The 22,030-nt window shown below is 38.7% G+C and overlaps 1 protein-coding gene and 1 pseudogene across 1 annotated transcript; both read left to right on the top strand.

Annotated features, from left to right (window-relative positions):
• The first annotated feature begins 272 nt into the window (after window positions 1–272).
• Window positions 273–6,296, top strand: LOC131918820 (trace amine-associated receptor 6-like; annotated as a pseudogene).
• A 4,476-nt stretch (window positions 6,297–10,772) lies between these two features.
• LOC131918859 (trace amine-associated receptor 7b-like) lies at window positions 10,773–11,902 on the top strand. The gene has a single exon (XM_059273022.1). It carries the CDS (start codon window positions 10,773–10,775, stop codon window positions 11,847–11,849), a length of 1,077 nt encoding a protein of 358 aa, XP_059129005.1. The 3' UTR covers window positions 11,850–11,902.
• Window positions 11,903–22,030: the final 10,128 nt, after the last annotated feature.

The following is a 22,030-nucleotide window of genomic DNA, read 5'->3' as shown; positions in this document are numbered from 1 at the left end:
ATAGATTCCATAGCTTATTATTTACTTCATGAATCTAAAAGTTTATTCAAAATATAAATTACATTAAAACTTTAATGTTATGTACAGTTTAGTACATCATCTTTCCTACCCATGCCATCCAGTTTCAGACCATTGAATTGTATCTCTTATTTTTCAGTCTCTCCATTCCCTCTTTATAAACCAAACACTGTCCAGAATCGATAAAGATGAAACCAAGAGAATATTGATATTACAAAATGACATTCTCTGTGTGTAGTCATCGTGTAGCCTTGATGGAGAAAGCCCATGAGGTGGTCGCCAACCAAATGTAAGCTCTGTGATATGGTACACACGGATTCCATTGGGAGACTCCTGCCCTCTTAAGATGTGGGTGAGATGTTTCAGTGGCTCTCTCACAATCCCTGCTGGCAGTCTGTCCATGACAGGAAACTTTATGGGATTTTCCTAAGATGTTGTTTATGGACTATGACTTTGAAGAAGGTACTGACAAAGGGATTAAGTTTTAGTCCCTACTTAAGTCTCCTTATGCAGTAATAGTCCTTAACTTGCCTAACATTTATTTGGAGCAGAAGGAAGTTATAATTGGGAAAGTAATTTGAGTGATTGGGTGAAACCTACACTAGCCCTCTCTGCCATGTAACAAAGAAGTACATTTTTCACATGACAGAACACACATAGAACACAAAGAGCCTTGACAGAGCTTATATGGATTCCCTACAGGAGCTACCTTTTCACTGAGGTTGCATATCAGATATCCTGCATATCAGATGGTTGTATTACAATTCGTGAAAGTATCAAAATTACAGTTATGAAGTAGCAATAAAATACTTTTATGGTTGGAGGGTCCTTACAACATGAGAAACTGAATTAGGAAGATTGAGAATCACTGCATTAGAATCTAACCCACGAAGAAAGGGCATAAAACCTTTCTGCCTGTTTCCTCTCACTAGATGTCTACTTAATTTGGGCTTTATATGACCTCAGACCATCATTACTGTATCCTTCTCTAATGAGGAATGCTTCACATTCTCTATCACTTGGGTGATTACAAGTTAGTGTACTTTTAATAAGGTGTTTCAGGAGCCAACAACTTGTAAACTAATGTTCAAGTGCAGAAATGAGAATGAAAACTGCTGTTCACCAAAGAACCAAAAGTTTGTCTGAGAATCATGCTCTCAGGGTTAGAATCTTAAACCCCAGGGAAACAAAACTTCTGTCCAACCTTGATCTGACTTTTAGTGGACTAACTTACTTAAAATAAATTCGTAAACAACCATGGAAGTAACATTTGTACAGTAATGTCACAGGTGCTGGGAATATTTCCTAATTATATCTTACCTCAGCATTAAGTTTTCACAGAGTTAGCCTAAAAGCAAAAGTCAAATTAACCTGGATGACTCTATTGAGTTTAGATTGTCTAATGTAAGTGCAGAATAGTTACAATATAAAAACATTGAAGTGACGTTTTGCTTTGCCTGTACCTGACCAATATTGTGTTTACTGCACTATAGGGCATTGGCTTTCCCTTTCTAGTGCTTACTGCATCTATGGTCACTACCACATGATGCAGTTACATCATTTGTTACAGTGTACTCAAATCAAAGTCACTATGTGATATATCTATCTGTATACTGTTTATTGCTGCAGTATTCACTGTAGGCTAGTCTGGGATCAGCCTGCTTACCTAACAATAGAAGAATGAATTAAGGAAATGTATAGATATCAAGTGGGGTATTATTTAGTCACAGAAAATAAAATTACTTGTGATTCCATATCTTGGAAAATGGAGACAGGAGTATTAGACTTCAAGGTCATCTTCAGTTCCTAAGAGTATTTGAAGTAAATTATGCAACATGAAGTTTTGAATCATGAGCTATAACTACTTAGAATTTGCGGTAGTAAAAGGATGTGCAGCTCTTGTGGAAGACCTGTTTTGAGTTTCCAGTACCTACATTAGGCAGTTCTCAACTGCCTGTAACACAGGATCAGGTGGATCTGGCTTCCTTTGGAACCTACATTCACATTTACAAAGCCACATACAGACATATAGGTAAAGATACCATATGTGGCAGTGTGTGCCTTTCAACCAGCTCTGTGGGACAAAGACAGGTAGATCTAACTGGTTCACTGGCCAGCCTTTCTCGTTCAGTAGGGAATGACAAGCTCCATGTTTATATACAGACTCTATTTCAAAACTAAGAGGAAGAGTAAGTTGCCTACCATCTATCTGTAACATGCACACCACACATACCAACATAAACAGAGACTCCAATTATGATATATGACCTTTCTTTTTGTAGGGTCTCACTATGTAGCTCGATCTGACTTAGAACTTACTCTGCAGACCAGGGTAATCTTGAATTTGTAGAGATCTACTTGGCTCAGTGATGGGATGAGGTGTGTGCCACCATGCTTGGCTGTATTGTGTTATTCGTTAGTGTGTATGTGTGTTTGGTTTTAACTTTATGCATTTCATTTAAAAGTGAGAATTTCTCTCATTTCCCTCTTCCTACCATCTCTGCCATTTTTAGCACTGAGGGTGTTCTCTGATAAACACCAAATCTTAAGAAGAGACTTATGTAAGTTTCTTCTCATTGTTCATACCTCACCTTTTGGAGATTCCTATTGTCATCATTTCTGATGTGCATTTTGGCTTTGTTTCCTGGGAGTTTTTCCTCACTTATTAATCAACATTAGGGGTGGAGGTAGTGAAAAGTGAGTAATACATGTTAAACCTGTAGGAACAAGGGGCTGGCTAAAGAAACCCACCCTGACCCCGGAGCCCAGAACTAGGGAAAGATGCCTCAGATAAGGCCAGTGAAAGAAACACAGTTTGGCTCAAATTAGAGCCATCTCTGCCCTCGACCAACTGACTTGTGAAACCAACCAATCACAGAGCAGGATGGTGGTACCCTGCCCCTGGGGCCCAGGACCAGGGAAAGAAACACAGCCAGGGTTTGGGACTTGAGCCAGAGAAATGAACACTTTATTTCCAAACCCAGAACCAATGAAAAATGCCCTGACTCTGAAACCAGCACCAAAGAAACACTCTTGGTTCCTAGAATCAGAGTCACTGAAAGAAATGTGCCCTGGCCTTAGAATTAGTGTCAAAAAGCTAAGTGAGATCAGTGAAAGAAAAACATTTTGGCTCAAACCAGAGCCATCTCTGTCCCTGGCCACTGACTTGTGAAACCAACAAATCATAGAGCAGGACAGTAGCACCATGGCCCTGAGGCCAAGGACCAGGGTAAAATATACAGCCTGGGTTTGGGACCTGGGCTAGAGAAATCAACACTTTCTCCCCAAACCCAGAACCAGGGAAACATGCTCTGACTCTGAAACTGGTACCAAAGTAACGATCTTGGTCCCTAGAATCAGTGTCAGTGAAAGAAATGTATCCTGGCCTTAGAAGCAGTGTCAAAAAGCCAAGAAAGGCCAGTGAAAGAAACACAGTTTGGCTCCGAAATCAGGGCCATCTATGCCTTTAGCCCACAAAACTGCCAATACCTGGGCAGAAAAAAACTAACCAATCACTGGTTGACTCTGCCCCCAAGACATCCTGTATGAGCCACTAACCCTGGTCAGTTGTGGGCTGTTCTCTCCACCCTGGTGGAGGCAGTCACTCTCCTGGGCTCCTCCTTCTCAAATAAATCTCTTTCTCAAAAGAGTTTTGGATGTCAAGATCTTCATTCACTCGTGTAGAGAAGAACTGTGCTGAGAAGTCCCTCAGTGGACAGAGCAAGGAGGAGCTGAACAGAAGATCCTTGCTGAGATGTCCCTCAGTGGATAGAGCAAGGAAGAGTTGAAAAAGTAACACTTTTCTCTGCAGTGCGAATCTTAAATGGTCTTATTAATAAAATCAAACCTGAAGCCAGTTATCGAGGTGAATGCTGGAAGATCAGAGAAGCAGAACAAGCCACAGCCACCTCATCTCACCAATTCCTAAGCTGATCTCGTTTTCTCAAACTGGAAGCCTCTGTGTCTTCATCCAAATGGATCTCAGCTGAACTGCAGCTCAAAGCCTGAAAGCTTAACCAGGCTTTAGTTCCTCGTTCTCATGCCTTATATACCTTTCTGCTTCCTGCCATCACTTCCTAGGATTAGATACGTGTGTCACCATGCCTGGCTGTTTCCAGTGTGGCTTTGAACTCACAGAGATCAGGATGGATCTTGGCCTCCAGAATGATAATTAAAGGTGTGTGTGTGTGTGTGTGTGTGTGTGTGTGTGTGTGTGTGTGCCATTTTCTGGCCTCTATGTCTATCTAGTGGCTGTTCTGTCTTCTGACCCCAGTAAGTTTATTAGGATGCACAGTATATTGGGGGGCACAATATTTCACCACATTTCTCTGGAGCTGGAGGAGATTGTTACATTTCTGCAGGGGTTCTGCTTTTTGCAGAGTGAAGCAAAAGAAGCAGCATCTTAGGCTGGAGAAGCAGAGCTCTGATAAGAAGCCCTCTTCAGTGGGGGTTGAGAAAAGCTCAGCTGTGGCAGCTATCCAGGAGAGGAGCAGGGTTACTATATCCTGCAAGGAGACCATCCCCCTTTACACCAGGTGTAGCCTGTCTCTCCCAAACAGTCAGTATACCCTTCCCTGCTGTAGCAATTCCAGGCCTGACTCTCCCGAGCAGTCAGAAAAACTTCTCTTCCAGGGCTGAGCTGTCTCTGTGCAGCTCCAGCCATCTGAGCTGTCCTAAGCAGCTAAAGGTGTTGCCTGAGTCCCCAAGTAGTCAGGATACCTTTCCCCAGAGTTGCAAAACTCACATTTTGGTGCTGAAACCTGGGACCAAACCCACAGAATTGCAACAAATTTATTTACAAAACCCTCACCAAATTTCAGTGCTGTGGGATGTTCTATATGGCAAATGTGTTGCTGATTGGTCAATAAAACACTGATTGGCCGTTGGCTAGGCAGGAAGTATAGGCGGGACAAGGAGGAGAATAAAGCTGGGAAGTGGAAGGCTGAGTCAGAGAGACACTGCCAGCCGCCACGATGAAAAGCCGCATGTGAAGATGCCGGTAAGCCACGAGCCATGTGGCAAGGTATAGACTAATGGAAATGGATTAATTTAAGCTGTAAGAACAGTTAGCAAGAAGCCTGACACGGCCTTACAGTTTGTAACCAATGTAAGTCTCTGTGTTTACTTGGTTGGGTCTGAGTGGCTGTGGGACTGGCGGGTGAGAGAGATTTGCCCTGACCGTGGGCCAGGCAGGAAAACTCTAGCTACATTTCAGGGCTTTGACAATGAGGACAGTCCTAGACACATAGACCAGGTACTGAAAATGACTGGTTAAATTACAGTCACAGCAGATGATTTGCTGCATATTTTTTGATGACTAATTGGAGCTGGATTAAAAAATATTATTTCTCAGATTACACTGAGACATTAGAATCATGATCAACACAATGATATTTATGAAACACACAAATTTAAGTAAAATTCACACCTGCTTTATAGGTTCAAAGATTAAATCTGAAGTCAAGCTGGGACAGGGAATGGGGAAATGTTTGATAATAATGTTTTGGATATGCAAATTAATGAGGATTTTTATTTACCCTTCAGCAAAATAAATCCATCTTATCGGATGGATCAGAATTTGTGCCTGCATAAACAGCAAGAAAGATGGTGCCAGGAAAAGAAATTTGTCACCCATAGCCCTCTGCTACAAGACCCCAAAGGATTCCTCTGTGAAAACCCAGGTCCTTGGTCATTGTCTACATAGTATTTGACCTCTGGGTTGTGCTGGCTGTATTTGAAAACCTCCTGAAGATGAGGCTCACTCTTCATTTCAAGCAATTGAATTTCATCATTGTATTTCTGGCTTACTCTGATTCTGGTTGGAAGTCTCTGTGATGCCCTTCAGCATGGTCACATCCATTGAGAGCTGCTGGCACTTTGGGAGAAACTTCTCTACTCTACTCACCTGCTGTGATGTGGCATTTTGTTGCTCTTCTCTCTTCCACCCATGCTTCGTCTCCATGGACAGGTACATCATTGTCACTGACCCTTTGGTCTATCCAACCAAGTTCACAGTGTCTGCATCAGGAATTTGCCTCAGCATTTCCTGGGTTCTGCCCCAGTGTACAACAGTGCTCTGTTCTACATAGATGTTTATGACCCTGACCTGGAAGATTTATCTAGTGTTGTTAACTACATAGAAGGATATCAGTATGTTCTAAACTAAGGCTGAGTACTCACAGGTTTTCTGTTATTTTTTCAGACCTGCCTTTATTATGGCAATACTATATAGTCATATTTTTATAGTGACTAGAAAACAATCTAAAAAGGAAAAGTAAAAAACATCATTTACAAGGACAGTCATTTTTAAGGATATATAAAGCCAATGTGGCCAAAGGAGACAGAAAAGCTGCCAAACCATGGGTCAAAGCGATAGCATTTGTGATCATCTATGACCATGTATGATCACTTCCTTCACTGATTCTTTTAAGGAGTTCATAACACCTTTCTACAGTTATAAGACATTTTGGTGGTTTAGCTACTATAACTCAGCTCAAAATTCATTGATTTGTGCTTTTTTTTCTCTTTGATTCATGAAAACATCCAGTAACTTGACATGTATCAATAATTTATCACCATGGAATGTGTGGCAATACATTGATTAATAGTTATGGGCTAATTTAAGATATAGAGCTAGCTAGCTAGCTAAAAGCTTGAGCCATGGCCATGCAGTTATAATTAATATAAGCCTCTGTGTGTTTACTTGGGAGATGCAGTGGGAGACATTTGTCCCAACTGCTGGCAGGCCAGGACACAGGAAATCTTCCAGCTACTGGCAGATTTAGCTTTTGCTAATACAGACACCCAAAAAAAGTTTCTGGTCTATATGCTGCTTGTTGGAAGCATTGAATCACTGCTTCCCAGAGTTGGTGGTAGGCGTACCTCATCCATGTTGGGAAGCTGAGATGGGCAGAGTTGGTAGCCAAGGCTGCCTCATTGGTCCTAGTAACACAGTTTAGCAGTTCAAAATCTCTCCTGATCAGAAAAAGATTATAGATACACAGAAGACAGATTCAGATGGATAAACCTCTAAATGGTTTATATTATATATATATAATATATATATATAATATTATATATATATATATATATATATTTGAAAGAGAGTGGAAGGGGAGGATGGACAGTTATATAAAGAAAAATATAATTAAAAAAATAAAGTCTTTAAAGAGACAGTAAAAATAATATAAAAAAATAAGCCATGTAAAGATGGAAATCACACAGAGTCTAGATTATATTGTCTTTGGGATTTTACCTGGAGAGAGACATTTGATTGTAAAGGCTGCTGAGTTAAACCAATATATGTATTTTAAAGGTATCTTGACTTCAAAATTTATGTCCAAGCATATTTTGCTTTGGAAAAGAGGTCCTACTTTTCTTTCCACAGAAGATGAGAAGCTGTGGATTCCTTCCAGATTAATATGGATCAAGGAAGACTCCCGAGAGATCTCCAGTTGATCCAACATCTAGAACAGTTTCAAAGTAACTGACTCCGAGAATACAGCTTCACAGACTACTCCAGTTAGGACTTGATCACAATCCTAAAATTTTCTTTGTGTCCCCATAAGACTAACAGTGCCCTCAGTCAGCAGGAAGTAGCCTAGAAAACTATGGCCACATTCCAAAAAAATGGATTATGGATGTTTGTCTTTGTTTAGACATTGGTTATAAATTGTTATTGATCATAGTCAACCTCTTTCTAAAAGAAAAAAGGGGGATATGATATATAGATATGATGGGATGAAAGGGTAGATTATTGAATCTATTTTTAAAGAGCAACAACTTGTTTGAAATGTTTTACATTGCTATGGATTTTAGTTTATTGATTAAAATTTAAAGTTAATTTTGTTATATAGTATGTAGATTTCTACTCTTGTTTAGGTATTATGCTTATGCAACTCATTTAAAATATAATATATAATTAAAAATACAAATTAATAGTCATCTACAATAGTCAAAATTATAGTCATATTAATTAGGTTTTCTAGATATGCAGGGATATATTTCAGATAGATAGGTAATCTTCAAACACTTCAATGACCTACAGAATATGGAATTTGAAATGTTTTTAAGAACTTAGATTTTTCTGAACAATGAGACACATCTGCTCCTGACATCACCAATTATTTCAGAGAAGATGATGGGCATCAAAGAAACTCCACATGAAGTTTACTTTCTTTATGGCAAAAGTTAGCCATTTGGGCAAGAAACTGCTCTTGCCTAGACTGCTTGATGATATGTTATATAAACTGGACATACAGGACCCATAAGAAAATGACCACTGAATTTTGCCAAAACAAGGCAAGATGGTCCTTCCAGTTCCTACTTCACAGAGGAGACTGCCAGACATTCTGCAGGACACAGGGAGAAGCAGCTGAGAGACTCTAGGCCTATAGGATGAAGATGGATTCCCCAACATTGCAAAGGAACTTTGGATGACTGTCCAGGCAGACAGCTGTCTCTGTCATATCCAGAATTTTGAAAGTTGCTTACAAAGCACTTCCTGTTTACTTAGGTATATTATATCCTTCTGAGGTCTTTGGTAGAGTTCAATACTAGATAGTTATAATTATAGTTTTCCTTGGTTACTATGAAAGATGAATTAGATATGAAAATTTAGACTCATAGAAATAAGATAGATGATAGAGTATTTTCTTTAATTTTGCCGAATATAAATAGACTAGATATTGTAACTGTAACTTTTCTGCTTGATAACTGTTCTATTATATATAATTTTACTATGTTAAAGTTAAAACCTTCCTTTTTGTTTAGACAGAAAAGGGGAAATGCTATGGAATGTCTTTCTGTATGCTGTGAATATATGTTGCTATGATTGGTTAATAAAGAAGCTGCTCTATCCTGTGGTGAGTCAGGTTCTACTCAGGCAGGAAATCCAATAGAGAAAGAGGAAGAACAAAGGCAGAGGCAGAGAGATGCCAGCCGCTGCCCAAGGAGCAACATGCCAGCGGACTGGTAATGCCACAGCAACATGGAAACTTAGAGATTAATAGAAATGGGTTAAATTTTAAGAGCTATCAAGAAGCTTGCCATAGGCCATACAGTTTGTAAATAATATTAAGCCCCTGAGTGATTATTATAGAAGTGGCTGCAGGACTGTGGGTGAGAGATTTGTCCCAACCATGGGGCCAGGCAGGACCAGAGAAACTTCTGGCTACAGACAGCTTACAATTAAACAGAGGTGTGAAAAATATTATCATTGTATTCAGCATGTGTAGGAATGTCTGCATGTGTGCATATACATGTAGAAGCCTGTAGGTGGCACTGGTTGTCTTCTCCAGTTGCTCTCCTTTTCTTCTTTGAGGCAAGGTCTCTCAGTTGAACCCATACTTGCCAACACTACTATTCTAGCTAGCCCACTTGTTCTGGGAATCAACTGTGTCTCCTTCTGAGCACTGAAGTTACAGGTGGGCAGCCATATCTACCAGGCATTTATTAGTTTTCTGAGGATCCAAACTCCTATCCCAACAGGTACAAAGTGCCAGCACTTTGTTTACTGGGTAATCCACTGCCTGGAACGTGTGGTTTTATTTTGAATAGAACAAGAAATGCAATTCAAAATTTATTACCTTTTTGTTGCTAATCTAGGCAAATAAGAAAATAACTGTTCTGTATATTATTATTATTATTATTATTATTATTAAAAATATAATGCTATTTTGACTGCCACTAAACTACAGAGATAGTTCATGTTCATAGGTATTGATGGAAGCAAAATTTTTAAAAAAATCTTTAGGTAGATTTTAATGTGAAGTATTTATTGCATAATGTACAACTCGATACCAAAAAAGCAGTACTAACAATGTCCAGATTTTCAACAGAAAAGGATTTTCAGAGATTAGGCAGATTCAGTAACAGTGTTTTGTAAGGAGAAACATTTCCAAAGTAAAATAGGCATGCACTAGGACAACATACCCTGAAGATTCCTTTCACATTTGAGATTGGTGGCATCTTTCTAATGATTCCATTAAATCAGAGAAGAAATCCTGTTTGTTATACTAGCCACCTTGCTTCATTCCACAAGCAAATCCTTGAAGTCCATTACCCGCTTTACCAAATTAAAAATATTTTCAAGAGAAAAGTAGTTGTTCTTATGGCTCTCCATCTTATTTCTTTAAAAAGGACCAATGCCTGAAGGAAGAAAGAACCTTAATGCAGGAATTTTGGTGACTTTCAATATAAGAGTCACTGATAAAATTTCTCAAGAAGGGGAGAGGTCATTTTTAATAGTTGAACAAAGTTTTAAATTCTGGGTAAAGTTCTGCTAGGGAAGAAATCACAAGTACATCTGTTACACAGAAAGATCGGTTGTTATCACCAGCAAATTAGAAGAGGTAAAATTTGGCTGTGGCACAAACAACATACTCACTGGCAAGCTCTCACTTACCTCACCTTGCACCATGGGGATTCAGTCTTAGGGACACACTGTACTTGGCATCATTAGGTTGCTTTCCTGCGCGTTAAAAGTGCTTGAGGGCATTAATGTAGGTTAGTTAAAGACGATGAAATTGCTAACAAAAGGTGAGATTTAAATGTGTGTCACAGAGTAGATTGGTGCTTTGAGATGTGAGGAAATACATAAAGCAGAGATAATGTTTAATTTAGACTTAAACAGGATTCATGTAATACAGAAGATTGACTGTGAATTAGGAAGCAAATAATTTTAGGAAATGAAAATCCGTTAGCAATTACATATTCTGCATTTTTTGTTCCTGAGGATTTTTGGAATTGCAAGCATGGCTACAGATAATGGTAGTTTTCTCTGGGAACAAGACAGTATCCTGAGCAGAGGACTGGTCTCTGCCACATCTGTCCAGCTGTGCTATGAGAACTTGAACAGATCCTGCATCAGGAACCCTTACTCCCTAGGCCCTCGCCTCATCCTCTATGCAGTCTTTGGCTTTGGGGCTGTGCTGGCTGTGTGTGGAAACCTCCTGGTGATGATGTCCATTCTTCATTTCAAACAGCTGCACTCTCCTGCCAACTTTCTGGTGGCATCCCTGGCCTGTGCTGACTTCTTGGTGGGACTGACTGTGATGCCCTTCAGCACAGTGAGGTCTGTGGAGAGCTGCTGGTACTTTGGGGACAGTTACTGTAAATTACACACTTGTTTTGATGTATCATTTTCTAGTTCTTCTATCTTCCACTTGTGCTTCATCTCTGTGGATAGATATATTGCTGTCAGTGACCCCCTGACCTACCCCACCAGGTTCACTGCATCTGTTTCTGGCAAGTGCATTGCCTTCTCCTGGCTCCTGTCCATCATCTACAGCTTTTCCCTCCTTTACACAGGGGCAAATGAGGCTGGGCTGGAGGATCTAGTGACTGCCCTCACCTGTGTGGGAGGCTGTCAAGTCCCAATGAATCAAAGCTGGGTCTTCATCAATTTTCTGTTATTTTTCATCCCCACACTTGTCATGATAACTGTCTACACTAAGATTTTCTTCATTGCTAAGCAACAGGCTCAGAGGATTGAGAGAATGAGTGACCAGACGGCCAAGGCATCAGACAGCTACAAGGACAGGGTGGCCAAGAGGGAGAGGAAAGCAGCCAAAACCCTGGGAATCGCAGTGGCAGCCTTCCTGCTTTCCTGGCTGCCGTACTTCATTGACTCCATCATTGATGCCTTCCTGGGCTTCATCACACCCACGTATGTGTATGAAATACTAGTTTGGATCGCCTACTACAACTCAGCCATGAACCCCTTGATTTATGCTTTCTTTTATCCTTGGTTTTGGAAAGCCATCAGACTGATTGTCACTGGCAGAATCTTGAGGGAGAATTCCTCAGCCACCAACTTGTTTCTTGTGTAGATTCAGTTTAGTTGGAGATTGAAAAGAGAGTCACAACTAAACATCACCAGGGAACTGAGTGCCACATCTGATATTGAATAGTCATGGATCATGCTTCAGCTCTGAATGAAAAACACTTAATTCCAGCTTCTGTTTTCTTCAAGAAATGTAAAATTAGTTTCTATCTGTAATGGAACTGGATTACCCTGGAGCTAACCATTTTCCACTCTGTTTGGCGCTGGTTAGTGTTGCTTGGTTCTTGTCTCCCCTTTTCCAGCCTTTCTAAAATTCTAATTGTTGGCTTTTGTTAAATTTTTTAGCCTCAATTTCCAACATACAGTCATTAAATACTTAGTAGTATTTTTGTAATACAGTGTGAATGAAACAAAGAGACCCTCCTATCTCTTCCTCAGAGAAGGATTGTTTGTGGTTCTCTATTCACTGAGGCCCAGATTTGCATTTTTAAAAATGTGATTTTTAAAGTTATGAAAAATCAACCAAGAAGTTTATGTATTAACTAATATCTACTCGATTATATACAGAGGAAGGAAAAACGCTGTCACAAATAGTCACATCTGTTCAGTGACCTGCTTTCTAGGAACAAGCACCAGGGGAGAAATCACAGTCCAAAGGCCTTAAAAGTTGTCATTTGTAGAAATCAAGGACTTAGAGAGAGTTATTCTTTTTCAAGGTTATTTATAAATTAGCTGATTCTTCACTTATGTTGTAAAGTTTCTATAGATTTATAGAAGATTTAAAAGAACACACAAGAATCAAATTAATAATGTGTTCAGAAGAAGAAAACACTAAAATAAAGGGCAAACTGTGCAGTCACCCTGAATCTGGAAAACACATTCTTATAAGGATCCCCAGATGTATTTCTAAAGCCCAACAAAAGTCTGATTTTGTCATTAAAATTATTCCAGATAAAGTCAACTAGGTGTTTTACAGACAATTCTCTCAATAGTAAACAAGAGAGCAGTATACAGTAGTAACATAAACAAACTCCATACTCTAATCTAGATTAGTTTTGTGCAGATAAGACGTTATAAAATTCTAAGCCTTGGGGCTGGAGCGGCAGCTCTGCAGTTAGGAGCACTGGCTGCTCTTTCAGAGAACACTCCATGGCAGCTCACAGCCCTTTGTAACTTTAGTCCTGTCTATAACTTTGGCTTTTGCAGGCACTGCAAGCACGTGGTGCACAGACATACATGTAAACAAAACACCCTCACATATAATAGAAAAATAAAGGGAACATCTGAGCCTTCTGTATTTGCCAAAGTTATGGATATATACTGAGATGTTCTTGCTTAGTATTTTTTCTAGTTTCTATGTTGACATACTCCATGAATATTTATTATTAAAGACTGTTATGTTTTATCATCAAATCTGTTTTAAACTGGTTAAGTTTTCCCTTAGTGATGATACTATATCTGATTTTTATTTGAGACAGTTTCTCAATTGGTCAGACTAACATATATTGGATTGTAAATCCAGGCAATCCCCCTGCCTCTGCTTCCTGAACATTGTGACTAGAGGCTTAAACTACCACTCTTGATAGCCTTATTTCTTATATTAATGTGTTTGAAGAAGTCTGTCTTTGTGATTGGCAGGTGAATAAAGGCTCCTCAGACTCCTTGAAGTCCTCTGCCCATAGCTCTTCAGCTCAGATATTAAACATCATCAGTTTCTTCTGACTTTAGGTGTTTCAATGAGAGTGACTTATCCTGCACCCATAGAACAGTGTCCCATCTTCACTTGAGTGACAGCATACATAAACAAAAGCTCTACAGTAATTGATACATACTGCAAATGTATACATTCAAAAGCAACTCTAATATTTACTTCAGTACATTCAAAGAAGCAATTCCTTTTTAAAATTTATTTATTTTTTTTTTTTTTAGTAAACCTTTGTGCTATCAAGTTTTTACGTCTAGAGTTATCTGTAAGGATGGAACCCCATTTGATAAAATGCTTCCCTATGCTCTAGCTGCAGGGCATTTTCTCAATCAGTAATTGCTGGGGGATGGCCCAGCCCATTGCGAGTGGTGCCATCCCTGGGTTGGTGGCCTTGGGTTCTATAAGATAGCAGATTGAGCAAGCTATGTTGAGCTAGACAGTAAGTAGCACTCCTCCGTGACTTCTGCATCAGCTGCTGCCTGCAGGTTCCTGGCCCGTTTGAATCCTTGCCCTCACTTCCCTCAGTAATGGGTTGTTACCTGGTTGTGTAATAAAGGCTGAAATAAACCATTTCCTCCAAATGTTGCTTTGGTCATGGTGTTTTATCACAGCAGAAGTAATCCATGCAGGTCTCATAGCAGACAGGAAAATGAAGAAGTGAAAATAAAAACTCAGTTCAAACTGACTTTGTCAACCTGGATCAAACTTCAGGAAGTCTAATGCAAGGTGGTTTATTGTAAGCATATTTAAACACAATATAATTTGGAAACAGTTTTCCAAGCAACAACCATTTCAATTCCACACACAGTAAAGTTTAAAATTGGACTACATAGAAACTCCTTTGCAAACTCCATGTGACCCTGTAGGTGTACTCTGTGGCTAAAAGGCCTAGAATCCATTGTGATTTCTAAACCAGGTAGCCAGAGAATCCAACAGCAGACACACTGATCTGGAACTGGGAGCATGCAACAGAAAGGGAACTTAAACCTTCTGAAGCTGGCATGTGAATTTATGAGATGTTTATTCTGTGCTGTGGACCGCTTTCACAAGAGTTCAAATCTTCTTCAGTACAATCTGGTAGAACAGGTAAGACTTGGTTATTGAGTGCACTTAGGTCAGAAGAGGTCAAGTCTCATGGCTGTTGTCATCATAGACAGATGTGAACCTGCCCCACCTGGACTCAGAGAGTAAGTGCTGCTGCTCCTAATGTGCCTCCCTCCCGTCATGAAGTAGAACTCGGCCAAGAGTTAGAGCCTGAATTATGGAACATATAAGTTTCACATAATTATTTCAAGGGAAAATATGATTTTCATCAAGAAAATTCTAATTAAAGATTTGTATTATATGTGTACATGTGTTTCTATGTATATATGTGTATACATATTTGTATATGTTCATGTGTGTATTTATATATGTGTGTGGGATATATATGTGCCTATATATGTGTTTGTGTGTGTATGCATGTGCTTTTTTTCTATCAATTTGACCACCTCTGCTTTTTTTTAAAATGTACTCATTTATTTTACATCCTGACCAGTTTCCTCTTCCTCCTCTTTTCTAGTTCTCTTCCCCTACCTTGCCTCTCCACCCTCTCCAATCAAGTCGTACTGTTTCTGTTCAGAAAAGGGTAGACATCACTTGGGTATAAACAAAGCTTGATCTATCAAGTTGAAGGAGGACCTCAGTTTTAAGACTAGGGAAGGCAACCCAGTATGAGGAATAGGTTCCCCAAAGCCAGCCAGAGCTTTAGAGATAGCCCCTGCTCCCACTCCTAGGCCTCTCACAAGTAGACCAACTACATAACTGTCACTCAAATGTAGACAGCCTTTGTTGGTCCCATGTAGGTTCCCTGGTTGTCAGTTCATGGACTCTGGGAGCTCCTAAGGGCCTGGGTTAGTTGTTTCTGTGAGTTCTCTTGCCATGACATGACCCCCATGGCTAGTATAACCTTCCCCCCTCTCAACATCAGGATTCCCCGAGCTCAGCTCACCTCTGCTTTTTATCTTTCAGATCTATGTATTAGGTCATTTCAGTGAGAATTTAGGAATAATGTAAGCAAAACTTTGTATTCAGTTGGTGTGATGGTAAGTAGTGTACACTGATTTAACCACTCAATTATTAAAATGTAGAATTGCACCATTACTTATTAAAAAATATCTAGGCCCTGGGGCTCCATGTGATCTGATTCCTTCCTCCATACTTCTAATGCTGCCACATGGTGAGAGCTGATTTCATCTCAAGGACTTACTCCACTCTCAGAATAACAGATTCTAGTTGGTCACTGCCTGTGTCTTGCTCATGTGGTTTTAGAATATGAGGTCTGAATATGAACTCAGAAATCAAGTGAGTACATCTGGTTGAACGTTTTTTCACTACAATAAACTTAAATTTTGGTAAGGCAAACCCAAATATAGAAATTTAAGATGTGTCCAAAAATATTAAAGCATCAATTGTTATTTATGTTCAATAACTAAATGAAATATGTCAAAACAAGTGGTGTTATACTATGGAATATTGAAATTATTCAGAAAAGGATCAAGGAACAGAGTTTAACCACCATATTCTTCCATACGTCTTCTTGTACCATGAAGCCTGACCAGTCAAATGTGTCTCTAGTTTCATTTTAATGTAATTTTTTCTACCCCAAACACAAAATGGCTTTATCATTCTCTCTTTCTGTTGTGTTTACTGTCCCTCCATCAATTCACCATGGTAGATAAATCCACTAGGTAGATTCCACAGCCTATCACATACTTTATAAATTTAAAGGTTTATTTAGAGTATCATTTAAAATAAAACTTCAAAATCATGTACAATTTAGCACATCATTTTTCCTGCTCATGCTGTCCAGTTCCAGACCATTGAAATGATATCTCTTATTTCTCAGTCTTTCCATTTCCTCTTTATAAACCTACTCACTGTCCAGAATCGAGAAAGATGAAACCAAGAGAATATTGATATTGCAAAATGACATTCTCTGTGTGTAGTAGTCATGTAGCCTTGATGGAGAAAGCCCACGAGGTAGTCACCAAGTAAATGTAAGCTCTGTGATATGGTACACACTGATCCCATTGGGAGAATCATGCCCTACCAAAACATGTAGGTGAGATTTTTTTTTTCAATGGATCTCTCTAATCCCTGCTGGCAGTCTGTCCATGACAGGAAATTTTATGGGATTTTCAAAAGATCATGTTATTTAAGGACTATGACTTTGAAGAAGGTACTGACAAAGGAGTTCAAGTTTTAGTGCCTTCTTAAGTCTCCTTATGTAGTAATATTCCTTAACTTGCCTTGAGTTTATTTAGAGCTGAAGGAAGGTATGATTGGGAAGGTAATTTGAGGGATTTGGAGAAATCTACTCTAGCCCTCTCTGCCATGTAACAAAGAAGTGTGAGTTCTTCATGACATAGAGCACTCATGGAAGGTGATGAGCCTTGACAGAGCTTGTATGGATTCAATACAGGAGATGAATCTGTAGAAGGAGGTCATCTTGGTGCAAGCCTTTTGTAACTGGGGATTATTATGATTCCCACAGAGTACTGAAGATGAGACCTCCCTGATTAGAGGCTTAAAATACAAAGATGGAGCCCACCAAGTGAAGGCTAAGAGTGGACAAATTTTGTTATAAAATTATTTCATTCATTTTAATCCACCCTTTGCTGCTTCTCCTTATGGAACAGAAACAGAAAAGTGTAGTGAATATGAAGAAAGACATTTACCTTCCTCAAACCAAACATGATTCACTATTGCTTTTCTTCCACTGGAGGAAAAGGTGGCAATACTCAGATATGGACTGAGGTTTTGGAACTGAAGTTGTACGAAATCCAAATTTTCAGTGCTCGTGAAATGACTGACAATTGAGGGTTTAGCAAAAGAGGAAAAGAAAGATTGGCTACAGAACACTTATATACTATGGTTGAAGCAAGCATAATTTTATACAGTTTTACACCCAATCTAATAATTCCATAAGCAATTAACAGTATCTATAAGAAATGTTTGTGGTCGGGTGGTAGTGGTACATGCCTTTAATCCCAGCACTCAGGAGACAGAGGCATGTGGATCTCTGTGAGTTTGGGGCCAGCCTGGGCTACAGAGTGAGTTCCAGGAAAGGCTCCAAAGGTACACAGAGAAACCCCGTCTCAAAAAGAAAAAAAAAAAAACAAAAAAAGAAACGTTTGTGAAATATATGTAGATTATGTAATGAATCAAGCTGAACTGGTACAGTTATTCATGAACTCAAAGTATTGCCTGGACCCCTTAGCAGACAATTTGCTGCATGTGTTCAGTGCTCACAGCTATTCATATACACCTTAGTTCTTTGATTTTCCTTATGTTTGGTTGCCTCTTATACAGGGGTTCTCAACCTCTGGGTCTTGGCCCTTCCTTGTAGTTGAACTACTATTTCACTGGGATCATATGTCAGATATCCTGCATATAAGATAATTGTATTATGATTCATGACAGTAGCAAAATTACAATTATGAAGTAGCAATGAAATACTTTTATGGTTGAGGGGTCTCCATAACAGGAAGAACTGAATTAAAGGGTCACTGCACTAGGAATATTGAGAACCATGTGTTAGAGTTCAACCCACAAAGATAGGGCATAAAATCTTTCTCCCTATTACCTCTCACTAAATGTCTTCTTAATTATGACTGTGCTATGACCACAGACCATCATTACTACATCCTCCTCTAAAGAGGAATGGTTCACACTCTCTATCACCTGGGTGATGACAAATTAGTGAACTTTTAATAATGTGTTTTAGGAGCCAACAACCTGTAAAACTAATGCTCAAGTGCAGAAATGAGAGTGAAAACTTATGTTCACCGAAGAACCAAAAGTTTGTCTGAGAATCATGCTCTCAGGGTTAGAATCTTAAACCCCAAGGAAGTAAAACTTCTGTCTAACTTTGATCTGACTTTTAGCAAACCAATTTACTAAAAATAAATTTGTAAACTGTGGAAGTAACATTTGTAAAAGCATGTCACAGACACTAGGAATATCTCCTAATTATATCTTACCTCAACATTAAGTTTTCATGGAGTTAGCCTAAAAGCAAAGGTCAAATTAACCTGGATGACACTGTTGAGTTTATATTGTCTAATGTAAGTGTAGAATACTTACAATATAAAAACATTGAAGTGACATTTTGCATTGCCTGTACTTGAACAATCTTGTGTTTACTGCACTATAGGGCATTGGATTTCCCTTTCTAGTGCTTACAGCAACTCTAGTCACTACCACATGATGCAGTTACATCATTTGTTACAGTGTACCCAAATAAATCAAAGTCAGTGTTGTTATATCTTTCTGTATACTCCTGTTTATGGATGCAGTATTCACAATAGGCTAGTCTGGGATCTGTGGTGATATTGTGTTCCCCAAAATATTGTGCATCCTAATAAAGTTATCTGGGGTCAGAGAACAGAACAGCCCCTAGATACAGAGGCCAGAAAATGGTGGCACACACACCTTTAATCCTAGCATTCCTAAGGCAGAGATCCATCAGGATCTCTGTGAGTTTAAAACCTTTAATCCTAGCATTCCTAAGGCAGAGATCCATCTGGATCTCTGTGAGTTTAAAGCCACACTGGAAAGAGCCAGGCATGGTGACTCACGCCTTTAATCCCAGGAAGAGATGGCAGAAAGCAAAAAGGTATACAAGGCGTGAAAATCAGAAACTAGAAGCTTTTGGCTGGTTAAGCTTTTAGGCTTTTAGCAGCAGTTCAGCAGAGATTCATTTGGATGAGGACTCAGAAGCTTCCAGTCTGAGGAAACAGGATCAGCTGAGGAATTGGCAAGGTGAGGTGGCTGTGAATTGTTTTGCTTCTCTGATCTTCCAGCATTCACCCCAATATCTGGCTTCAGGTTTGACTTTATTAATAAGACCTGTTAAGATTCCTGCTACAGGGATCAGCCTGCTTACTTAACAACAGTGCTGTGTTCTACATAGGGGTCAATGACCCTGGGCTAGAAGAATTATCCAGTGCTGTTAACTACATAGAAGGATGTCAGCCGAAACTAAGGCTGAGTATTCACAGGTTTTCTGTTATTTTTCAGACCTGCCTCTATTATGGTAATACTATACAGTCATATTTTTATAGTGACTAGAAAACAAGCTAAAAAGAAACAGTTAAAAAATATCATTGACAAGGACAGTCATTTGGGTTGGGGGGGGGGTGAGGACAGTGTGGCCAGAGGAGAGAAAAAAGCTGCCAAACCATGGGTCAAAGTGATAACATTTGCGATTATCTATGGCTATGTATGATGATCACTTTCTTCACCGATTCTTTTAAAGAATTCATAACAGTTCTCTCCAGTTATAAGAAATTTTGGTGGTTTAGCTGCTATAACTCAGCTCAGAATCCATTGATGTGTGCTTTATTTTTTTTCTTTCATTCATGAGAACATGAAAACATCCACTAACTCTATAGGTATCAATAATTTATCACCTTATAACTCAGCCCAAATCTATAACTAAGGAATTTCTTTATAGAATGGGAATTTTGTTGTCATTATGAGAGTTATTATACTGCCCATAATATGTTGCTTTAGTTTGATGAGGAGAAATGATATTTATATGTCATAGCATAGCCTTTATTCTAGGAGGTTCTTGGTTTCATGATCATCTTAAATCACATGATAGAAATATGGTTTAGTAAATACTTGTTTATGCATTATTTCTTAGGTACCTTAACTCAAATCTGCCTGGATGCCTACTTTGTGGCTAATTATTGTCTTTGAAAAGCATCTCATCCATGTTTTACTAGAGCAACCAATGCAGTTTCTGCTATAGAGACTTCTTGTAATGTTTTAAAATAATTTTATTAGATGTATTCATTTTATGTGTGAATGTTTTGTCTACCTGTATGTCTGTGTACCACTTGCATATTTGATGCCCTTGGATATCAGAAGAAGGTACGAGATCCCTTGCAACTGGCAGTAATGACAGTTATGAACCACCATGTGGGTTATGGGAACTGAATCCAGGTCCTCTGCAAGATCACAAGTGTTCTTAACCACTGAACTATCTCTCCAGTCCCTAGAGATGGTCTTTTGTGGGATTCTTTCACTCTTTATCTGAAATTTTGTATGTTTAATATCACAATATACAGTAAGTTTTTCATGATTTTCTGTAAACACTCCCATTTCTATAGTTTTGATAATAAAAAACCCAGAATGTAAAATAATACCTGAAAAAATAGATTATTTAAGAAATGGTAATGGAGTGTAGGGCTCTTAAAAATGTTAAGTAACTTATTCTTATCCTCAGGAAATTATAATTAATTCATTTGGATTTTCAAGTATTAGAAGAAAACGTTGGTTTTATTTCTTGGACAAAATAATATTATTAAATATAAACATAGATTTTGATATACTTGTTACAAAAATGGAAACTAAGAAGATGAGTAATTGTTTGAAATTATGACCAATAAAAATTGTACACCACCCCCAAGATGTATATTAAAAGATGATGCTGTTCCATCTAAAATCCAAACAATTGAAACTAAATAAATGCTCCTAAATTCATGAAGTATAGGCAAAAATATCTCCAGTAATAAAATGAACAGTTTGCAATTAAACAGAGGAGTTAAAAACATTATATTTCGCATGCATAGAAATGTCCACATGTGTGCGCAGGCATGTGATAACCTGTAGGTGACATTGGGGTTGTCTCCAGTTGCTCTCCCCTTCTTCTTTGAGGCAGGGTCTCTCGGTTGAATCCATACTTGCCAACACTGCTATTCTAGGTGCCCACTTGTTCTGGGAATCAACTGTGTCTTCCTTCTGAGCACTGGAGTTACAGGTGGGCGTCTATGTCTATCAGGCATTTATTAGGGTGCTGAGGATCCAGACTCCCATCCCGACACGGGCACTGCCAGCACTTTGTTTACTGGGCTACTCCTTGTCTTGAAAGTGTGGTTTTATTTTGAATAGAACCATAACTGTAATCAAAATGTGTTGAACTTCTGTTGTTAAATTAGGCAAAAAAGAAACTATTTTATATATTATTATTATTATTATTATTATTATTATTATTATTATTATTGTCATTATTATGAAGAAGGCAATTCCATTTTGACTACCATTAAACTACAGGGAAGATTCATGTTCATATGTATTGATGAAAGTAAAAACACGTTAAAAAATCTTTAGATAGTTTTTAATGCAAAGTATTTAAAGTATAATTTACAACTCAACCCCAAAACCAGTACTAACAATGCCCAGATTCTCAATAGAAAAGACTTCTCAGAGCTTAAGAAGATTCTGTAATAGTGTTTTGTGAGGAGAAATATTTCCAAAGTAAAATAGAGTCACACATTAGGACACCACAGTCTGAGGATTCCTTCCACATTTGAATTTCACAGTATCTTTCTAATAATTCTGTTAAATCAAAGAAGAAAGTCCTGTTTGTTACCCTAGCCTCCTTACTTTATTCCATGAGCAAATCCTGGCAGTCCATACCCCCAATTTTCCAAAAGTGAACCTGGAGAAAAGTAGTTGTTCTCACAACTGTG

This window comes from Peromyscus eremicus, chromosome 8b (genome assembly GCF_949786415.1).
Source record: "Peromyscus eremicus chromosome 8b, PerEre_H2_v1, whole genome shotgun sequence".
NCBI lineage: Eukaryota > Metazoa > Chordata > Mammalia > Rodentia > Cricetidae > Peromyscus > Peromyscus eremicus.
Note: the sequence above shows the minus strand (reverse complement) of the source record. Positions and strands in the feature narration are given on the sequence as shown.

Excerpts from the sequence above, each read along its gene's own strand:
- LOC131918859 (XM_059273022.1), top strand. The coding sequence starts at position 10,773 with ATGGCTACAGATAATGGTAGTTTTCTCTGGGAACAAGACAGTATCCTG.